The sequence below is a fragment of the Lithobates pipiens genome, unplaced genomic scaffold (assembly GCF_037356315.1).
Source record: "Lithobates pipiens isolate NorthernLeopardFrog02 unplaced genomic scaffold, aLitPip1_a1.2 Scaffold_8, whole genome shotgun sequence".
In the NCBI taxonomy this organism is placed as follows: Eukaryota; Metazoa; Chordata; class Amphibia; order Anura; family Ranidae; genus Lithobates; species Lithobates pipiens.
Genome location: NW_027507903.1, coordinates 314142223 through 314157774, shown reverse-complemented (window position 1 = coordinate 314157774; position 15552 = coordinate 314142223). Strand labels below are relative to the sequence as shown.

General features: G+C 46.4%; 1 protein-coding gene across 1 annotated transcript in view; it reads right to left on the bottom strand.

The window, feature by feature from the left end:
• Nucleotides 1-15552, bottom strand: part of STK10 (serine/threonine kinase 10) — a 224033-nt gene that overhangs the window by 55924 nt on the left and 152557 nt on the right. The window contains exon 8 of the mRNA XM_077472770.1: nt 1259-1390. Within this exon, the coding sequence (XP_077328896.1) occupies nt 1259-1390 (132 nt within the window). The remainder of the gene's footprint in view (nt 1-1258; nt 1391-15552) is intronic.

The window sequence follows — 15552 nt, the reverse complement described above, 5'->3', positions numbered from 1 at the left end:
TGAATGAACACACGGAGCTGTGACTCTGCTTCAGTGCCACCATAGGAAGCTGCTGACTGTGGGGGCACTTGATAGGAGGGAGGGGCCAAGAGCAGCAAATAGGGACCCGAGAAGAGTAGGCTCCAGGCTGCTCTGTGCAAAACCAAACTGCACAGGGGAGGTAATTAGAACAGATTTGTTATAATAGACTTTACAATCACTAAGCACACCGTGTATATGAGGATCAAGAATTAAGTTCTGTGTCCTGTACTTTACATTAAGGATGTATATTTAATTCCAACAGGTTATATCAAAACCCCTAATAGCCTGGAATGCTCTTGTTGTAACAAACATTAGAAATTTTCAAGTTTTTGCATTTGCTGTTGTCTACTTTTGTGCCATAATGGGATGCATAGGCATCTTTTATACCCCAAAACATAATCTGCAATCTTCTAGCGAAGATACAGAAGTGCAAATTTTATGTAAAGAAACAGTGTGGTAATGACCATTAGTCAAGGCTCCCCTTTCAATTAACAAGGTCTAATTTTCTTTTGACGTTATGACAACATAACAAGAAAACAATTTGTTTAAGGCTACATTTACACCTGAGCATTTTGTTTTCAGGCAGAAAGTCAAGCATTTTTACAGCGATTTTGCACAGGTCAAAAGGTCACACATTGGGAAGATTCAGCTTTTTTTTTTTTTTTTTTTACTAGTGGCCATGGTCATCTAGAAATAAGGTGAAGGGAAAATTCAAAATTTTATAGTTGCCCTCATGTTAAGAGGCGTGAAGAAGTCTTCCAATGGGGACACCTGTTCAGGGTACAACTGACTAAAAGGAGAAGTCATTTATGAGATTTCCTCTGACTTCCTGTTGGAAGCGAACGGAAATGTCCCCAATGGTAAGAAGAACGAACAGACTTACTGGCAGCATCATCAAATTAAAAGGAAAGAAAGCCTAAAAAAGAAAACAAATGCAGCCATCATATGGAAGAATTGGTAAGCTGCAATATAATAAATTTGCTTTTGGGTTTAATACCCTCTTGCTTCTTGTTAACCTTCAGTGAAGAAAATAAATACTTGTAATGTCTATTTACCTTGGCTAGTATAATTTAGCGCACTCGACATTACTGAGTATTGGGTATAAAAGGCGAAACAGACTCCATTGTGGTTGTTGGTAGGGAAAGAGATTTGGGCTATATTGACCCTTCATTTTATTTACAATGGTTACAAAAAAGCCAAAATAAGTCAGAGCTTTAAAGTAAAGATGGCAACTTACAGAAACTGAATCTGGAGAATCTTCTTCCTCAATTTCTCCATTTTCTTCTATTTCATCCAAAACCTCAGCTTTTGCTTCTGCCACAAGATCCCGCAAAACACGGTTTTTGAGGTCTTTGTTTACAAATGGGTGCTGGAAGGCAATTCATAAAAATTTGTAAAAAGAGAAGGTACATTTGATCCAGTTGTATACACAAGATCAATAGTCTCACACATGCAGGCATTCTTAATGTAAATAAATGGAGATTAAGAAAGAGCCCCAACAAAGTTATGTAGAACTGGTTACAAAAATGTTATGTATTTTTAATATCAAAATTTTAAACCTCTGGAGTTTCAACTATGCTCTGGTGATTAATCTTTTACATATGTTGCTACTTGCTGTTTTTGTGCCTCTTGAAATACTGGTGCCATCTTGAAATATTTAACATCTTCACTTACCTGTCCAGGGAACCAGCACTGTCCTCATTCAGGCTGGTTCTTGGGGTCCCATGCGACCGCCATGCTAACCGTGGGAAGTCAACCTTAACTCCTTAAAGCTTCACAGCCAGCTCTCTGCGCTGCATCCTGTAAAACGGTCCTGCAGGTGTGACGTTTCCCTGTGGTCAGGTATGGGAGGCAGGAGACAAACTTATGCTCAGTTCGCCCAGGCGATCCGGGCATAAGTGGGAGTGGGTTCCTGTCAAAACAGGTACCAGCTCCTGCCCCCCCCCCCCCCCCTCCCAAAAAAAGTGTGCAAATATTGAAAAGGAGAGGAGAAGGAGGCAGAAAAGCGAACTTGCCTTTAGGGGTAAATAAAAATGTATAATGTTTTATTATAGCTATTAAAACACCAGACTTTGGATGCTTATTTCCCAATTGCGTGTACAATCCCCATTAGTATAACAAAAAGGGCAAAGAGGGGGGTATAATCCATAATTTATTTTTTATTTTTTGCCATCTGTGTACCACTGGGGAGATTTCCATTCACATTCTGTCCCATAGTCAAAACAGGCAGAGAAAAAAAAAATCCCTGCAAAGTGAGGGAATCCCAGTGTTTCACTATGGTCACCGGAACTAGTGTCTCCATTGGATGACTACTGTGTCAACCCAAAATTTGGGATTTTCTCTCATTTCTACGCCAACGGTAAACAGGACAAAAAGAGAGGGTGAATCTCCATAATGTGGGCACAGACAGCAATAAAAATTCACAGGTGTTCTAAGCACTCTCCATTTTATACAAAACAAAAAATCTTTAGTTATACTTTAAGATGCTAATTAACCGGTTTCCGACATCGTCAGAATGGCACGGGCAGGCAAATGGGCGTAACTGTACGTCCCTTTCAATTTGTCGCCCTGCCGTCACGAGCGCGCCAGTCGGGACCCCTGTGAGTGCGGTCATGGGTCCCGCGGACTCGATCGCCGCGGGCATACCCGCAATCTTCTCACGGGGAGGCTGAACGGAGAAATGCCGTTGTAAACCTAGCAACTAGTGATGCTGATCTCTGCTCCATGTAATTGAGAAAGCCCAGCCCCCCACAGTTAGGATCACTTAACCCCTACACTGCCACCCACTGGTTAACCCGTTCACTGCCAGTGTCATTTACACAGGAATCACTGCATTTATATAGCAGTGATTGAGGTATAAATGACAATGGTCCCAAAAATGTGTCAAAAATGTCCGATGTGTCCGCCATAATGTCGCAGTCACAATAAAAATCGCTGATCGCCACCATTACTAGTAAAAAAAAAATAATATTAATAAAAATGCCATAAAACTATCCCCTATTTTGTAAACGCTATAACTTTTGAGCAAACCAATCAATCGCTTATTGCGATTTTTTTTACAAAAAATATGTAGAATATGTATCGGCCTAAACTGAGGGAAAAAAATGTTTTATTTATTTTTGGGGGATATTTATTATAACAAAAAGTAAAAAATAATGTTTTTTTTTTCAAAATTGTCGCTCTATTTTTGTTTATAGCGCAAAAAATAAAAACGGCAGGGGTGATCAAATGCCACCAAAAGAAAGCTCTATTTGTGGGAAAAAAAGGACGTATATCTTGTTTGGGAGCCACGTCACACGACCGCACAATTGTCAGTTAAAGCGACACAGTGCCGAATCGCAAAAAGTGGTCTGGTCTTTGACCAACAAAATGATCCGGGGCTGAAGTGGTTAAACATTAAAATAGGTTCTATCGGTGTAGTAATTGAAGAAAAATATAGCTGGAAAAATTTACTTTATAGGCACCACTGATAAAAATAAATTTTATTAAACACACCACAAAAATATAAAAACAGAATTAATTAATTCTGTTTTTATATTTATGTGGTATGTTTAATAAAATGTATTACTTTTTATAAGTGGTGCCTATAAAATATGATTATTATAACAGCTTACCTGTAAAATCCTTTTCTTTTGAGGTACATCATGGGACACAGAGACTCAGTAATTAGTGATGGGTTATAGGGTATCACTAGGTCTCTGTGTCCTGTGATGCACCTCAAAAGAAAAGGATTTTACAGGTAAGCTGTTATAAAAATCCTATTTTCTTTCTCGTACATCACGGGACACAGAGACTCAGTAATTACTGATGGGATGTCCCAGAGCAATGCTATCTGAGGGGAGGGGAGGGGAACCCCACAACATAGGGTGTAATCAGACCTGTGGACCCTGTACCGCTGCCTGCAGCACACTACGCCCAAAGGCGATATCTTCATGCCTTCTCACATCCACCTGATAAAATTTGGTGAATGTATGAATTGATGACCAGGTTTCGGCCTTGCAGATTTGAGCCATGGAGGCCTGGTGATGAACTGCCCACGAAGCACTAATAGCCCTAGTGGAATGTGCCTCGATTTGAAAAGGCAGAATCTTTTGCTTCAAACCATAAGCCTGAACAATTACTTGTCGAATCCATTTAGCAATGGTAGATTTCGACGCTGCCTGTCCTCTTAGGACCCTCTGGCAATAAGAACAAAACATCTATTTTGCGAACCTGAGCAGTCGCTTCCAGATAGGCTTTGACTGCTCTCACTACATCTAAAGAATGTAGTGACTTCTCTTCCATAGAGCAGGGATTTGGAAAAAAGAAAGGCAGAACAATATCTTGGTTTAGATGAAAATCTGAGACCACTTTTGGTAGAAAACTAGGATGAGGGTGGAACACCACTCTATCCTTGTGCATTATCAGATACGGTTCTTTACAAGAGAAGGCCACTAATTCTGATACTCTTCTGGCAGAAGAAATGGCCACCAGAAAAATACATTTCCTTGTCAACAGAACTAAGGGAATTTGATGTATCGGTTCAAAAGGCTGCTTCTGTAAAGCTGACAGAACCAAATTCAAATCCCAGGGGTTCAGAGGCACCCTAACTGGAAGATTAAGGCGTGTTACCCCTTGTATAAAGCTTTGGACCAAAGAATGCGAAGCAAGTGGACGTTGAAACAGAATCAATAAGGCCAAGACTTGGCCCTTGATAGTACTCAAGGCCAGTTTCATCTCTAACCCATTTTGCAGAAATTCGAGGATTCTGCTTACGACATATTTTCTGGGATGCCAACCCCTGGATTCACATCAGGAGACACATGCTTTCCAGACTCTATGATAAATCATTCTGGAAGCTGGCTTTCTTGCATTAATCAAGGTAGATATCACAGGGCCCGAAAGCCCACGATTCTTTAGAATGTGGGTTTCAATAGCCAAACCGTTAAATTTAGCGTTTGTAAGGTAGGATGGAATACTGGTCTCTGGGATAGCAGGTCTGGAAGGAACGGTAAGGTCCAAGGAGAGCCTAACGCCATCTTCACTATTTCTGCATACCAAGCTCTTCTGGGCCACGCCGGGCCAACAGAAGCACCAACCTTTTTTCCTGCCTGATCCTGCAAAGGAGTCTTGGCAGTAGCAGAATAGGAGGGAATGCATAAAACAGAGAACTGATGCCACGGAGTTACCAACGCATCTGTCCTGCATGCAAGAGGATCCCTCATTCTTGATACAAAGTTGTCGATCTTGCTGTTGAACCTGGACGCAAAGAGATCTACATCCTAAATCCCCCATCTCTGGCATATGGCCAAGAAGACGTCGAGGTGAAGAGACCATTCCCCTGGGACTAACTTCTGGCAGCTCAAGTAGTCCGCCTGCCAGTTCTCTACCCCTGGAATGAAGACTGCCGATATGCATGACACATGTCTTTCTGCCCAGATTAAGATCTGGTTTACTTCTCTCTCAGCTGCACGACTCTTGGTGCCCCCTTGGTGATTGATATAAGCCACTGCTGTGGCATTGTTGGACTGGATCCTGACAGGGCAACCCTGCAACCTGAGTGTCCAGGCTTTTAGGGCTAGATACGCTGCATGGATCTCCAGAATGTTGATCGTAAGGCCCTCTCAGTCGTGGACCATCTCCCTTGGACAGTCGACTGTTCTAGGACTGCCCCCCAACCCGAAAGACTGGCATCTGTTACCACTGTCCAGGTAACTGGTAAAAAGGATTTTCTTTTCAGCAGATTTTTCGGGTATCAACCACCAGCTGAGGCTCAGACACGTTGTAGGGGACAGATGCATCAGAAAATCTAACGCCTGAACCTTCTTGTTCCAGGATACTGTTTGCAGTAGCCTCAAATGAAACTGAATGAAATGAAAAAATGAGTGTAGGGAACTGCTTTGAATGAAGCCACCATCGTCCCCAACAACTTCATACAAAGACAAATAGAAGGACCCTCCTTTGCCCTGACTACCTGAATCAGTTCTCTTATAGCACTGATCTTTGCTTGGTGTAGGAATACCCTCTGCTGGGCTGCATCTATGACCAGACCCAAATACTCTAGTCTTCTTACTTCTCTAATTTGAGAGCCCAACCTAAGCATTCCAGGTAGTTGATTGTGATGACCAAATTTTGGTCCAGGCGGGCTACCGACCGGTCTATCAAGAGCAAGTCGTCTAGGTATGCTATTATTGTTATACCTTGGGCCCTTAATCTGGCCAGAGGAGGGGCCAAGATCTTTGTAAACACCCGAGGTGCAGTAGCTAGCCCGAAAGGCAGAACTACAAACTGAAAGTGGTGTTTTTCTACTTCGAAACGCAGGAATTTTTGATGAGCAGGGAAAATAGGTACATGCAGGTACGCATCCTTGATGTCTATTGATGCCAGAAGTTCTCCTCCTTGCAGGTTGGATACTACCGATCAGATTGATTCCATAGGAAAGGACCTTATCCTTAGAAATCGGTTTAGATCTTTGAGATCTAGAATGGGTCTGACATCTCCATTTGGTACCATGAAAAGGTACTGTGAAAAGGTTTGAATAAAACCCCATTCCCTGCTCTTGCATGGGAACTACCATGCTAGGAGAGACTTCTTTTTCTCTGGGGAGTACATTTGATCTGAGGAAATTAGAAGGGAATTCTTGGAATTCTAGCTTTTAACCTAGAGTTATTGAGGAGACCACCGATTTGTCCCGAAATTCCTCCTGCCAGAGCCCTGAGAACTTAAGTAATCTTCCCCCCCACTCGAGTGAGCAGGGGCGCCCCTTCATAAGGAAGTCTTAGCGTTTTGTCTTGAAGACTTTCTCCCCCAGGACTTCTTTTGTCCCTGGGGTTGACTCTGAGTTTTAACCTTTGAGCCTGATCGAGGAGGTCGTCATGACTGCCTGGAGGCTGATGACCCTGGCACTGGAGAAAGCGCCCGTTTAAAGGAGGGACGTTTACTCCTTTTCTTGACTGGTAAAAGGGTGCTTTTCCCACTAGAGATCCTTTGGATATAATTGTCCAAATCCTCTCCAAACAGTTTTGCACCACAAAAGGGAAATCCCGCCAGGAGTTTCTTACATGGTGATTCGGCTGACCAATTTTTCAGCCATAAGATTCCACGCATGTGTATCAACACAAGCGTAAGGCGAGAGGTCTTAAGGATAGAATCTCTGATAGCATCAACAGCAAAACACAAAGCCGCTGACAGGTTAGCTAACCCCCGGGCTTGCTGTTCGGGTAAAGCTTTAAGCACCTGTTTAACATGGTCTCTCAAATATTGACAGACTCCAATTGCTGCCACTGCAGGTTGAGCTACTGAATCTGCCAAGGAAAAAACATTTTTTAATAGGAATTCGATTTTCTTATCAGTTGGATCCCTAAGCCTCTGAGCGTTGTCAACAGGACAAGTCAGGCTTTTGTTTACGGAGGAAATGGTGGCATCAACTGCCGGTATACCCCACATCTTAGTAAATTTTTCCTCCATAGGATAAAGTGTAGAAAACCTTTTAGGAGGAAAAAAATGTTTATCTGGGAGATCCCACTCAGAATAGATAAGCTTTTCCAGTAAACCATGAACAGGAAAGGCATGTGCAGTTTGAGGAGGTTTCAGTGAACCCGGAGAAGAAGTGGGTTCTTTAACTGACTCAGGTACAGGTAACTTAAACGTGGAATGGACCGATCCAGAAAAAATTTGCACCAACATCTTCTCATCCTGAGAAGCTTAAGAGGGCCCTTCTCCACTAGATTCCTCAGAAGTAGAATCATCAGTCTCCTCCTAATCCTCTGAGGGGGATTCCTCTCCTTTATCCCAGAGTTCCTCACTCTGAGGGTCCTGGGTGATAGAGAGGGGCCTAGTGCGTTTTCTTCCACTGAGTGAAGATGCGATTAAGGCCACTAATCTTTCCTCTAAACCGTTTATGGTTGAGGAAAAAACCTCCTGTGTAATGTATACAGGGGCTGAAGTGCCAGAAGCAGCTGCAGCCCCTGACCCCGATGGCTCTCCCTGGCCAGCCTCCCCGGGTCCTGCAGGGGGGGGGAGAAGGTGCTGCAGAGGGGGGTCCTCAGAGTCCTGCCTGTCCTCTGAAGGGGACCCCTTTGAGCCCCTATTCTTCGGGGTACTTGTACCTCTTCTACTCATAGTGCAAAGAAACAAAAGGTAGAGGTTCCACAAAAAAATGCACTGCCTGCTGAGCACTGTAGTTCAGCAACTGCCGCTGCTACCAAGACTCAGTCTGGTGCCTAAGTAAATGCTGCCTGGGAATGCCTGTGTCCTCCACACTCACATGCGCCTGTGAGCTCTGTGTCCCTACATAGGCTGTGTACATCTGAAAAAGAGTACACTTTAAAGCCTGTGTAGCCTAGTGCTCCGCTCCCCCTCCTCCGATCACTTCTGCCCCCCCCCCGCTAATTTTTTTTTTAAAACAAGCATTTCCCGCATGAGCAGAGGCTCTAACCCTGCTGACAAGCATGGAGGGGAGGCTGGGGCAGAGAAGAGCGAAGGGCCAGTGGACGTGAAGCCGCTGTAATGACAACGGCAGCGGATGGCGGCGGGTGGTGCGGTATGTCACCGCTCTCTGCCCAGGCCTGTCTCAGTCCCCAAATCCGTGGAGGGAGAATCCCAGAAAGAAAAAACCCCCTTAACTTCATCGTTCCTCAAGCATGGCTGGAGGAGCATAGAGCGCGGACACCAAGCAGACAGATCAGGCATGAAAGGTATGTGCTCTTGGCAGCCCCCGGTGGTGACTATAGGCATAGCATACATTTACTTAAAAAGGAGAAAACCTACTAGAATTAGAAAAATTCTTGAGGAGTCTCCCTTACCTTATCCAGCTGCACGGTTTGAATAACAGGACAGATCTTCACCTCTCACGGTGGGCTACGTTAGGAAAAAAAACCTTCAGAGACTGGGGCCACCTTGAATAGGGCAATCCGCAGTTCTGGGCCCGTAAAGCACCCTGCCAGGAATATGGCTGAAAAAAACAAATACTGGATCCCAGGGTCCAGCTCTCTAAAAAGAGAAGCGCTACAGGTAAAACCTTGTTTCTTCTGACACAAGGCATGGGTACCATCCAAGTCAGTCTGGAAAATACACTTTTGAATGGATTCGGTTGCATAGCTGGCCCCAGTAAGGATATTCCAGCGGAGCTCAGCACAGCACATCTTAACTTGTGACCAACACCTAAGACACTGGCGAAAAAACTGAGGTACCTCCAGTAGGGGGAGGGGTTATATGGGAGATTGAACTTCCTGTCTAGGGTGTGCCAGTGTCCAATCACCTAGTGATAACCTATAACCCATCAGTAATTACTGAGTCTGTGTCCCGTGATGTACCAGAAAGTAAGTAAATTTTTCCAGTTATATTTTTCCTCAATTTCTCAATATGTGAGATCATGGCGCTTTGTTATTTTTGTACACCCGCAGAGCCATCCTGCGTTGGTGTGCTTAGATTTTTTCTTATCTATCAGTGTAATGATAATGATTCTTTGGATTGCGGCTAAAAGTTTTTTTTTATTTTTTGTATAGGAAATGTTTTCCTGGTGTACTCTCTCTCTTGGGAGTAGTATGGTATCAATTTCATACTGCGCTTACAGACAAAAAACGGAGTTACGTACCGGTAACATCCTTTTCCGGGAGTCTTTCAGGACAGCCACCTTAGAGAGACCCTGGCTCCTCCCCTCTCAGGAAACACCGCCTTCAATTTCAAGATTTAAGCCTCGTCCTCCCTCTGCTCCTCAGTTCTTCCAGAGTACCTCCGGCCAACTGGGGAGACACAAGAACACGTCAAACAAACAAACTTTCCATCTTACCTGACAGTCTCGTGTGACGAGTTCCCGACGATCTCCAAAAACCTGGGTGGGAACCGGGGCTGTCCTGAAAGACTCCCGGAAAAGGATGTTACCGGTACGTAACTCCGTTTTTCCCAAGTTCGTCTTTCAGGACAGCCACCTTAGAGAGGATAAGCGAGCACATTACCTTAGGGTGGGACCACTGCTTGCAGCACTTTACGACCAAAGGCCTGGTCTTTGGCTGACAGGAGATCCAGTCTATAGTGTTTCACGAACGTAGCAAAACTGGACCATGTTGCAGCTCTACAGATCTGTTCAGGAGATGCACCAGCCCACTCTGCCTGAGAAGTTGCTACTGCCCTGGTTGAGTGTGCTCTAATCCCAACTGGGGGTTCTAACCCCCCTGCCACATAAGCCTGCCCAATGGCTAACCTTAACCATCTGGCTATCGTACGTCTAGAGGCTCTGGAACCCTTCCTAGCCCCTGAAAACAACACAAAAAGTGAATCAGACTTCCTGAACTGACTTGTACAATCTAAATAATGAAGGACACATCTTCTAACATCCAATCTATGAAAGATGTGTTCCTGTTCTCTTACTGGATTTGAACAGAAAGTAGGTAGCACAATCTCCTGGGCTCTATGAAAACTAGAGGCTACCTTAGGCAAAAATGCCGGATCCGTCTTAAAAACCAAACGGTCCGGAAAAACCTGAAAAAAAGGTGCCCTAACAGAAAGGGCTTCGAGTTCACTCACTCTCCTTGCTGTAGTGATCGCCACCAAAAACACAGTTTTGAGAGTGATCAGTTTTAATGAGCAACATTCCAATGGCTCAAAAGGTTCTCCTGTGAGAAATTGTAAAACTAAAGAAAGATCCCAAACTGGGAAGGGGGACTTTGAAACAGGTCTCTGCCTACTTAGGGCTTTGAAGAATCTCATTATCCAAGGGTCTGAAGCTAGCTGCCTTTCTAAAAACACGCTTAAAGTGGATACCTGACCCTTCAGAGTTCCAAGACCTAAACCTTTATCTGCCCCAGCCTGTAGGAACTCTAGAACGGCTACAGAGCTGTGCACATTGAAGGAGCTCTCTGAGCACCAGCTATTGAACCGCTTCCATACTTTTAAGTAAATGGTCCTGGTTTCCTTTTTCCTGCAGTTTAGGAGCGTGGCTACTAAGCGATCAGAGAAGCCCTTGCCCTTCAACAGTTCTTCCTCAGAAGCCAAGCTGCAAGGTTCCACCACTCTACCTGAGGACAGCAGATTGGACCCTGAGAAAGAAGATCCTCCTGGACTGGGAGAATCCAGGGGGGTTCTACAGACAGGCCCTTCAGAATGGAGAACCACGGCCTCCTGGGCCAGTGAGGTGCGATTAGAATAAGGATAGTGTTCTCCACCTGAAACTTCCTTAACACTGCCGGAATCAGTACGGGAGGGGGAAAAGCATAGCACCTGGAGAAATCCCAATTCTGTGCTAGTGCGTCCACCGCCAACGCCCCGTCCCGCTTGTTTATAGAAAAGAAGCTGGCTACTTTCGCGTTTTCCCTCGAGGCAAAGAGGTCTATCGAAGGAATCCCCCACCTCTGGGTGATCATTTCGAAAACCTCCTGTTTGAGAACCCAGTTGCCTTCTCTCAATGTTCTCCTGCTGAGGAAATCTGCCACCTGATTTTGCTCCCCCTTCAAGTGGACTGCTGACAGGGACAGGACATTTGCTTCGGCCCACCCAAGGATGGCTTTTGTTAGGGCCCATAAGGATTCACTCCTGGTGCCCCGCTGTCTGTTGATGTAGGCTACCACTGAGGAATTGTCCGACCTGACTTTTACGTGATGCCCCCTGAGTTCTCTCTGAAAGGTCCTGAGAGCCAGATCTACTGCCCTCAGCTCCCTCCAATTCGAGGATCTCTTCGACTCCCTCCTCTCCCAGGTACCCTGTATCAGGCGGGAGTTTAGGTGTGCACCCCAACCTGAGCTGCTTGCATCGGTTGTGACCACCCTGGATATTGGTAAAACCCACTCTAGGCCCTGGGACAAATTTGCTCCCTTTCTCCACCACCAGAGGGACCTCTTTACCTGGTCCGGAACCGACACCAAAGAATCCAGGGACCCCTGGCTGTGATCCCAAACCTTCAGCATAAATAATTGCAGGGGACGGTAATGTAATCCCGCCCACTGGACCGCCGGGAGCGTGGACGTCAGCAAACCCAATGCCGACATGACCCTCCTTACTGAGATCTGGTGGCTGCCCTGGAGAAACAACAGTGCCTTGTCTACCTTTTGAATTTTTTCTGAAGGGAGGAAGACTTTCTGTACTGTTGAGTCCAACACATATCCCAGGAAGGTGACCCTCTGGGAAGGATCTAAGTTGGACTTCTCCAGGTTCAGAAGCCAACCCAAGTTTACTAACAGGTCTCTTGTTGTCTGTAAATCTCGAGTCAACTGTGTCGGAGAAGGGGCAAACAGGAGAAGATCGTCGAGATACGCGATCACTGAGATTCCCCTGAGACGCAGATAAGCCAGAACTTCTGCCATTACTTTGGTGAAGATCCGGGGGGAAGAGGATAGCCCAAAGGGAAGTGCTTTGAACTGTAGGTGTAGCACCCCTACCGAGGTTCTTACTGCCAGTCTGAGGAAACGCTGGTGGGCCTCTGCGATGGGAATATGCAGGTATGCATCTTTTAAATCTATCGATGCCATGAAACAGTTTGGTGGAAGAAGTGCTTTCACCGAGTAAACTGAATCCATCCGAAACCTTTTGTAAGTGACTGAGACATTCAGAGGCTTCAGGTTCAGGATAAGCCTGAACTTTCCCGAAGGCTTGCGAACCACAAACACGTGGGAATAGAAGCCCCTGCCTGTCTCTCCTGCTGGGACCCGTACTACCACTTCTTGCTCCTCTAACTCCTGCAGAGAGGAAAGAAGGGCAGACGATTTTTCTGCACATTTTGGCAGCTCGGTGACAAGGAGTCTCAGAGGGGGGAGTTCTGAAAACTCCAAACGGTAACCCCTTCTGATGACCCCCAACACGAACTGATTGGAGGTGATCATCTCCCACTGTGGGAGGAAGGCCCCCAACCTTCCTCCCACTGTGACCCTGTCACTGGGACTTTTTGGGCTGTTCAGGAGGGCGAAAAATTGCTCCCCCGCGCCCTTTGCCCTTGAGCCCCCAACTTTTCTTCTGCCGATTAGTTCTAGGGGCTTCAAACTTCTTCTGGGGATGAGTCTTTTTCTTTGACTGCTCCCCAAATTTCCTCTTAACGGGAAAGGCCTTTTTCTTATCCGCCGTGCGATCAAGCACTGCTTCAAGACCTGGCCCAAACAGCAAGTCTCCTGTAAAGGGGATCCCACAAAGCTTTGCTTTGGACACATTGTCTCCCTGCCAGGTCTTCAGCCATAAAGCCCTCCTAGCTGAGTTGGTCAGAGCCGAGGACCTTGCAGACATTCGCACGGATTCAGCTGAAGCATCCGCAATGTATGCTATCCCTTTAAGCAGCATGGGAAAGGAGGATAGAATGGTCTCCTTTGCCGTCCCTGCTTCAATGTGCGCATTAATTTGGGTAAGCCAATACTCCATATTACGAGCCACCACTGTGGCTGCCATGGCCGGTTTAAGATTCCCCTGTGATGAATCCCAGGCTTTCTTTAGGAGTGAATCCATCCTTCGATCCATAGGGTTTGAAAGTACCCCCATGTCCTCGAAGGCCAGATCAGTGTGTCTGGACACCTGGGAAAAAGCAGCATCTAATCTGGGAGATTTATTCCAGACGAGAGCCTCCTCTTCTGAAAAAGGAAACCTTCGTTTTAATGCCCCAGAAAAGAAAGGTTTCCTCTCAGGATCCTGCCATTCCTTCTTGATGGCATCGATCAAGATGTCATGCACCGGGAACACCCGTTTTTTCTGTTCCCCCATGCCCTTGTACATCTGATCATGGAGTGACAGTGCCTTCTTTTCCTCTTGTATGCCTAAAGTGGTATGAATAGCTCCTAAGAGCTCATCCACTTCCTCCAGGGAAAGCTTATACCGTGAGGTTCTACTGGATTCCCCATCCAACCCCTCATCATCAGATTCCCCTTGGGAGTCTGAGCCGACACTGTCAACCTCTTCCTCAGCTTCCTCTCTGGGACCCCCTGGATTCTCTCCACCTGCAGGAGGAACATCCACAGGGCTGGATGGTACACTCTGCTGCGCTGGTGTAGGAGTGCTCTGGGGCTGAGGCCACTGTAAACTAGAAAAAAAGTGTCTGGAAGGACTGGAAAGTATTAGAAAGTTCCTTCACAGAAGCCGCCAGATCTGCCCCCTGTTCTGCTGCCTGCTCTCTAACCAATCCTTCAATACACTCTCTGCAAAATGCCTTGGACCAGGAATCCCCCATAGAGGCTCTACATGAAGGACACTTCTTCCTAGAACCATGGGGGGACTTGCTTGTGGCTTTCTGAAAGACAGAAATAAAAGAGAGAGCAGCATAAAATTAAAAAAGAAAAAGAAACACCAGCGCTACATAGAGGACCACCGGGAGTGCCTCCCCCAGGATCAACCACCACCAGGATCCCAGACGCACTGCCCTTCCCCCCGACCACCAAGGGGGAAAAAACACCAGTGGAGCTACTGGTTATAATGTAAGGGAACACCTCCCCAGGGTTCCCCTTACCTTTGAGTGGCTGGTGCTGTTATCTCCAGGAGCTCTTGGAGCCTCTGCTTCAGACATTCTCCTGTTGAGGAAGAGTGGTGCGAACGTGCCTCCTACAGCTGCCTGTACAACTTCAGAAAGAGAGGCCGCACCAGCCGAACGCTTGGTCCCCTTTCACGTGCCGCGTCCGGAACCGGAAGACGCGGATACAACGAAGAAGTCCACCCCCACCGGAACTGACGTCGCCCGTCATCCGGTCCGGCCTCCAGCTCCAAGCCGACTGCTAACACAGGGGGACCTTGGACGTCTCGTTGCAGCGCCCCCCTGGGCGAACGAAGGGATGGACCGCCCCAAACTTCCTGCTTTCCCCAAGCGAAGTTTAGACTGCGTGTAAAAAAAGGTCAGTACGAGGGTCCAGCTCCCCAGCCGACCGGACTGCCTACCCTGTTGCAGCACCCTCCTGGGCGAACGAACAGGAGAACCTCTAAAACTTCCTGCTTTCCCCAAGCGAAGATTAGGGTACATGTAAAAGACGGTCAGTCAAAAAACCAGCTCTCTGGCCGCCCAGACTGCCGAACCCGTCGTAACACCCGCCTGGGTGAACGAACGGGTGAACCTCTAAAACTTCCTGCTTTCACCAAGCGAACATAGAGTACATGTAAGACGGTCAGTACGACAGAGTCGGACTGCCGAACGGAGTCAGAGCTCCGTTTCAGATACGTAGCCTCAGTTTCGCCAACTGATTTAGCTAAGGTTCCTTAGCGGTGTCTCCCCGCCAGAGGAAACACCATAACTGAGGAGCAGAGGGAGGACGAGGCTTAAATCTTGAAATTGAAGGCGGTGTTTCCTGAGAGGGGAGGAGCCAGGGTCTCTCTAAGGTGGCTGTCCTGAAAGACGAACTTGGGAAATTAGGTTTGACTCTAATGTGTTACCAACTGGCAAATTTTAACAGAATAAGGGTATCCTAGTGTTCCTTACTCAGTTTTGGGGGTGCTCAGACCTCATTACTGTCACACTAATCAGTAAAATATTATAGTATTAAAATGTGTCTTGGGCTGCTGATCAGGTCACTTCAAGTATCATTCGGCTTAAAAACTTTAACTGTAGCATCTGAGATGCCAGAACTTACCAGACATTGGGGTTGATTTACTAAAACTGGA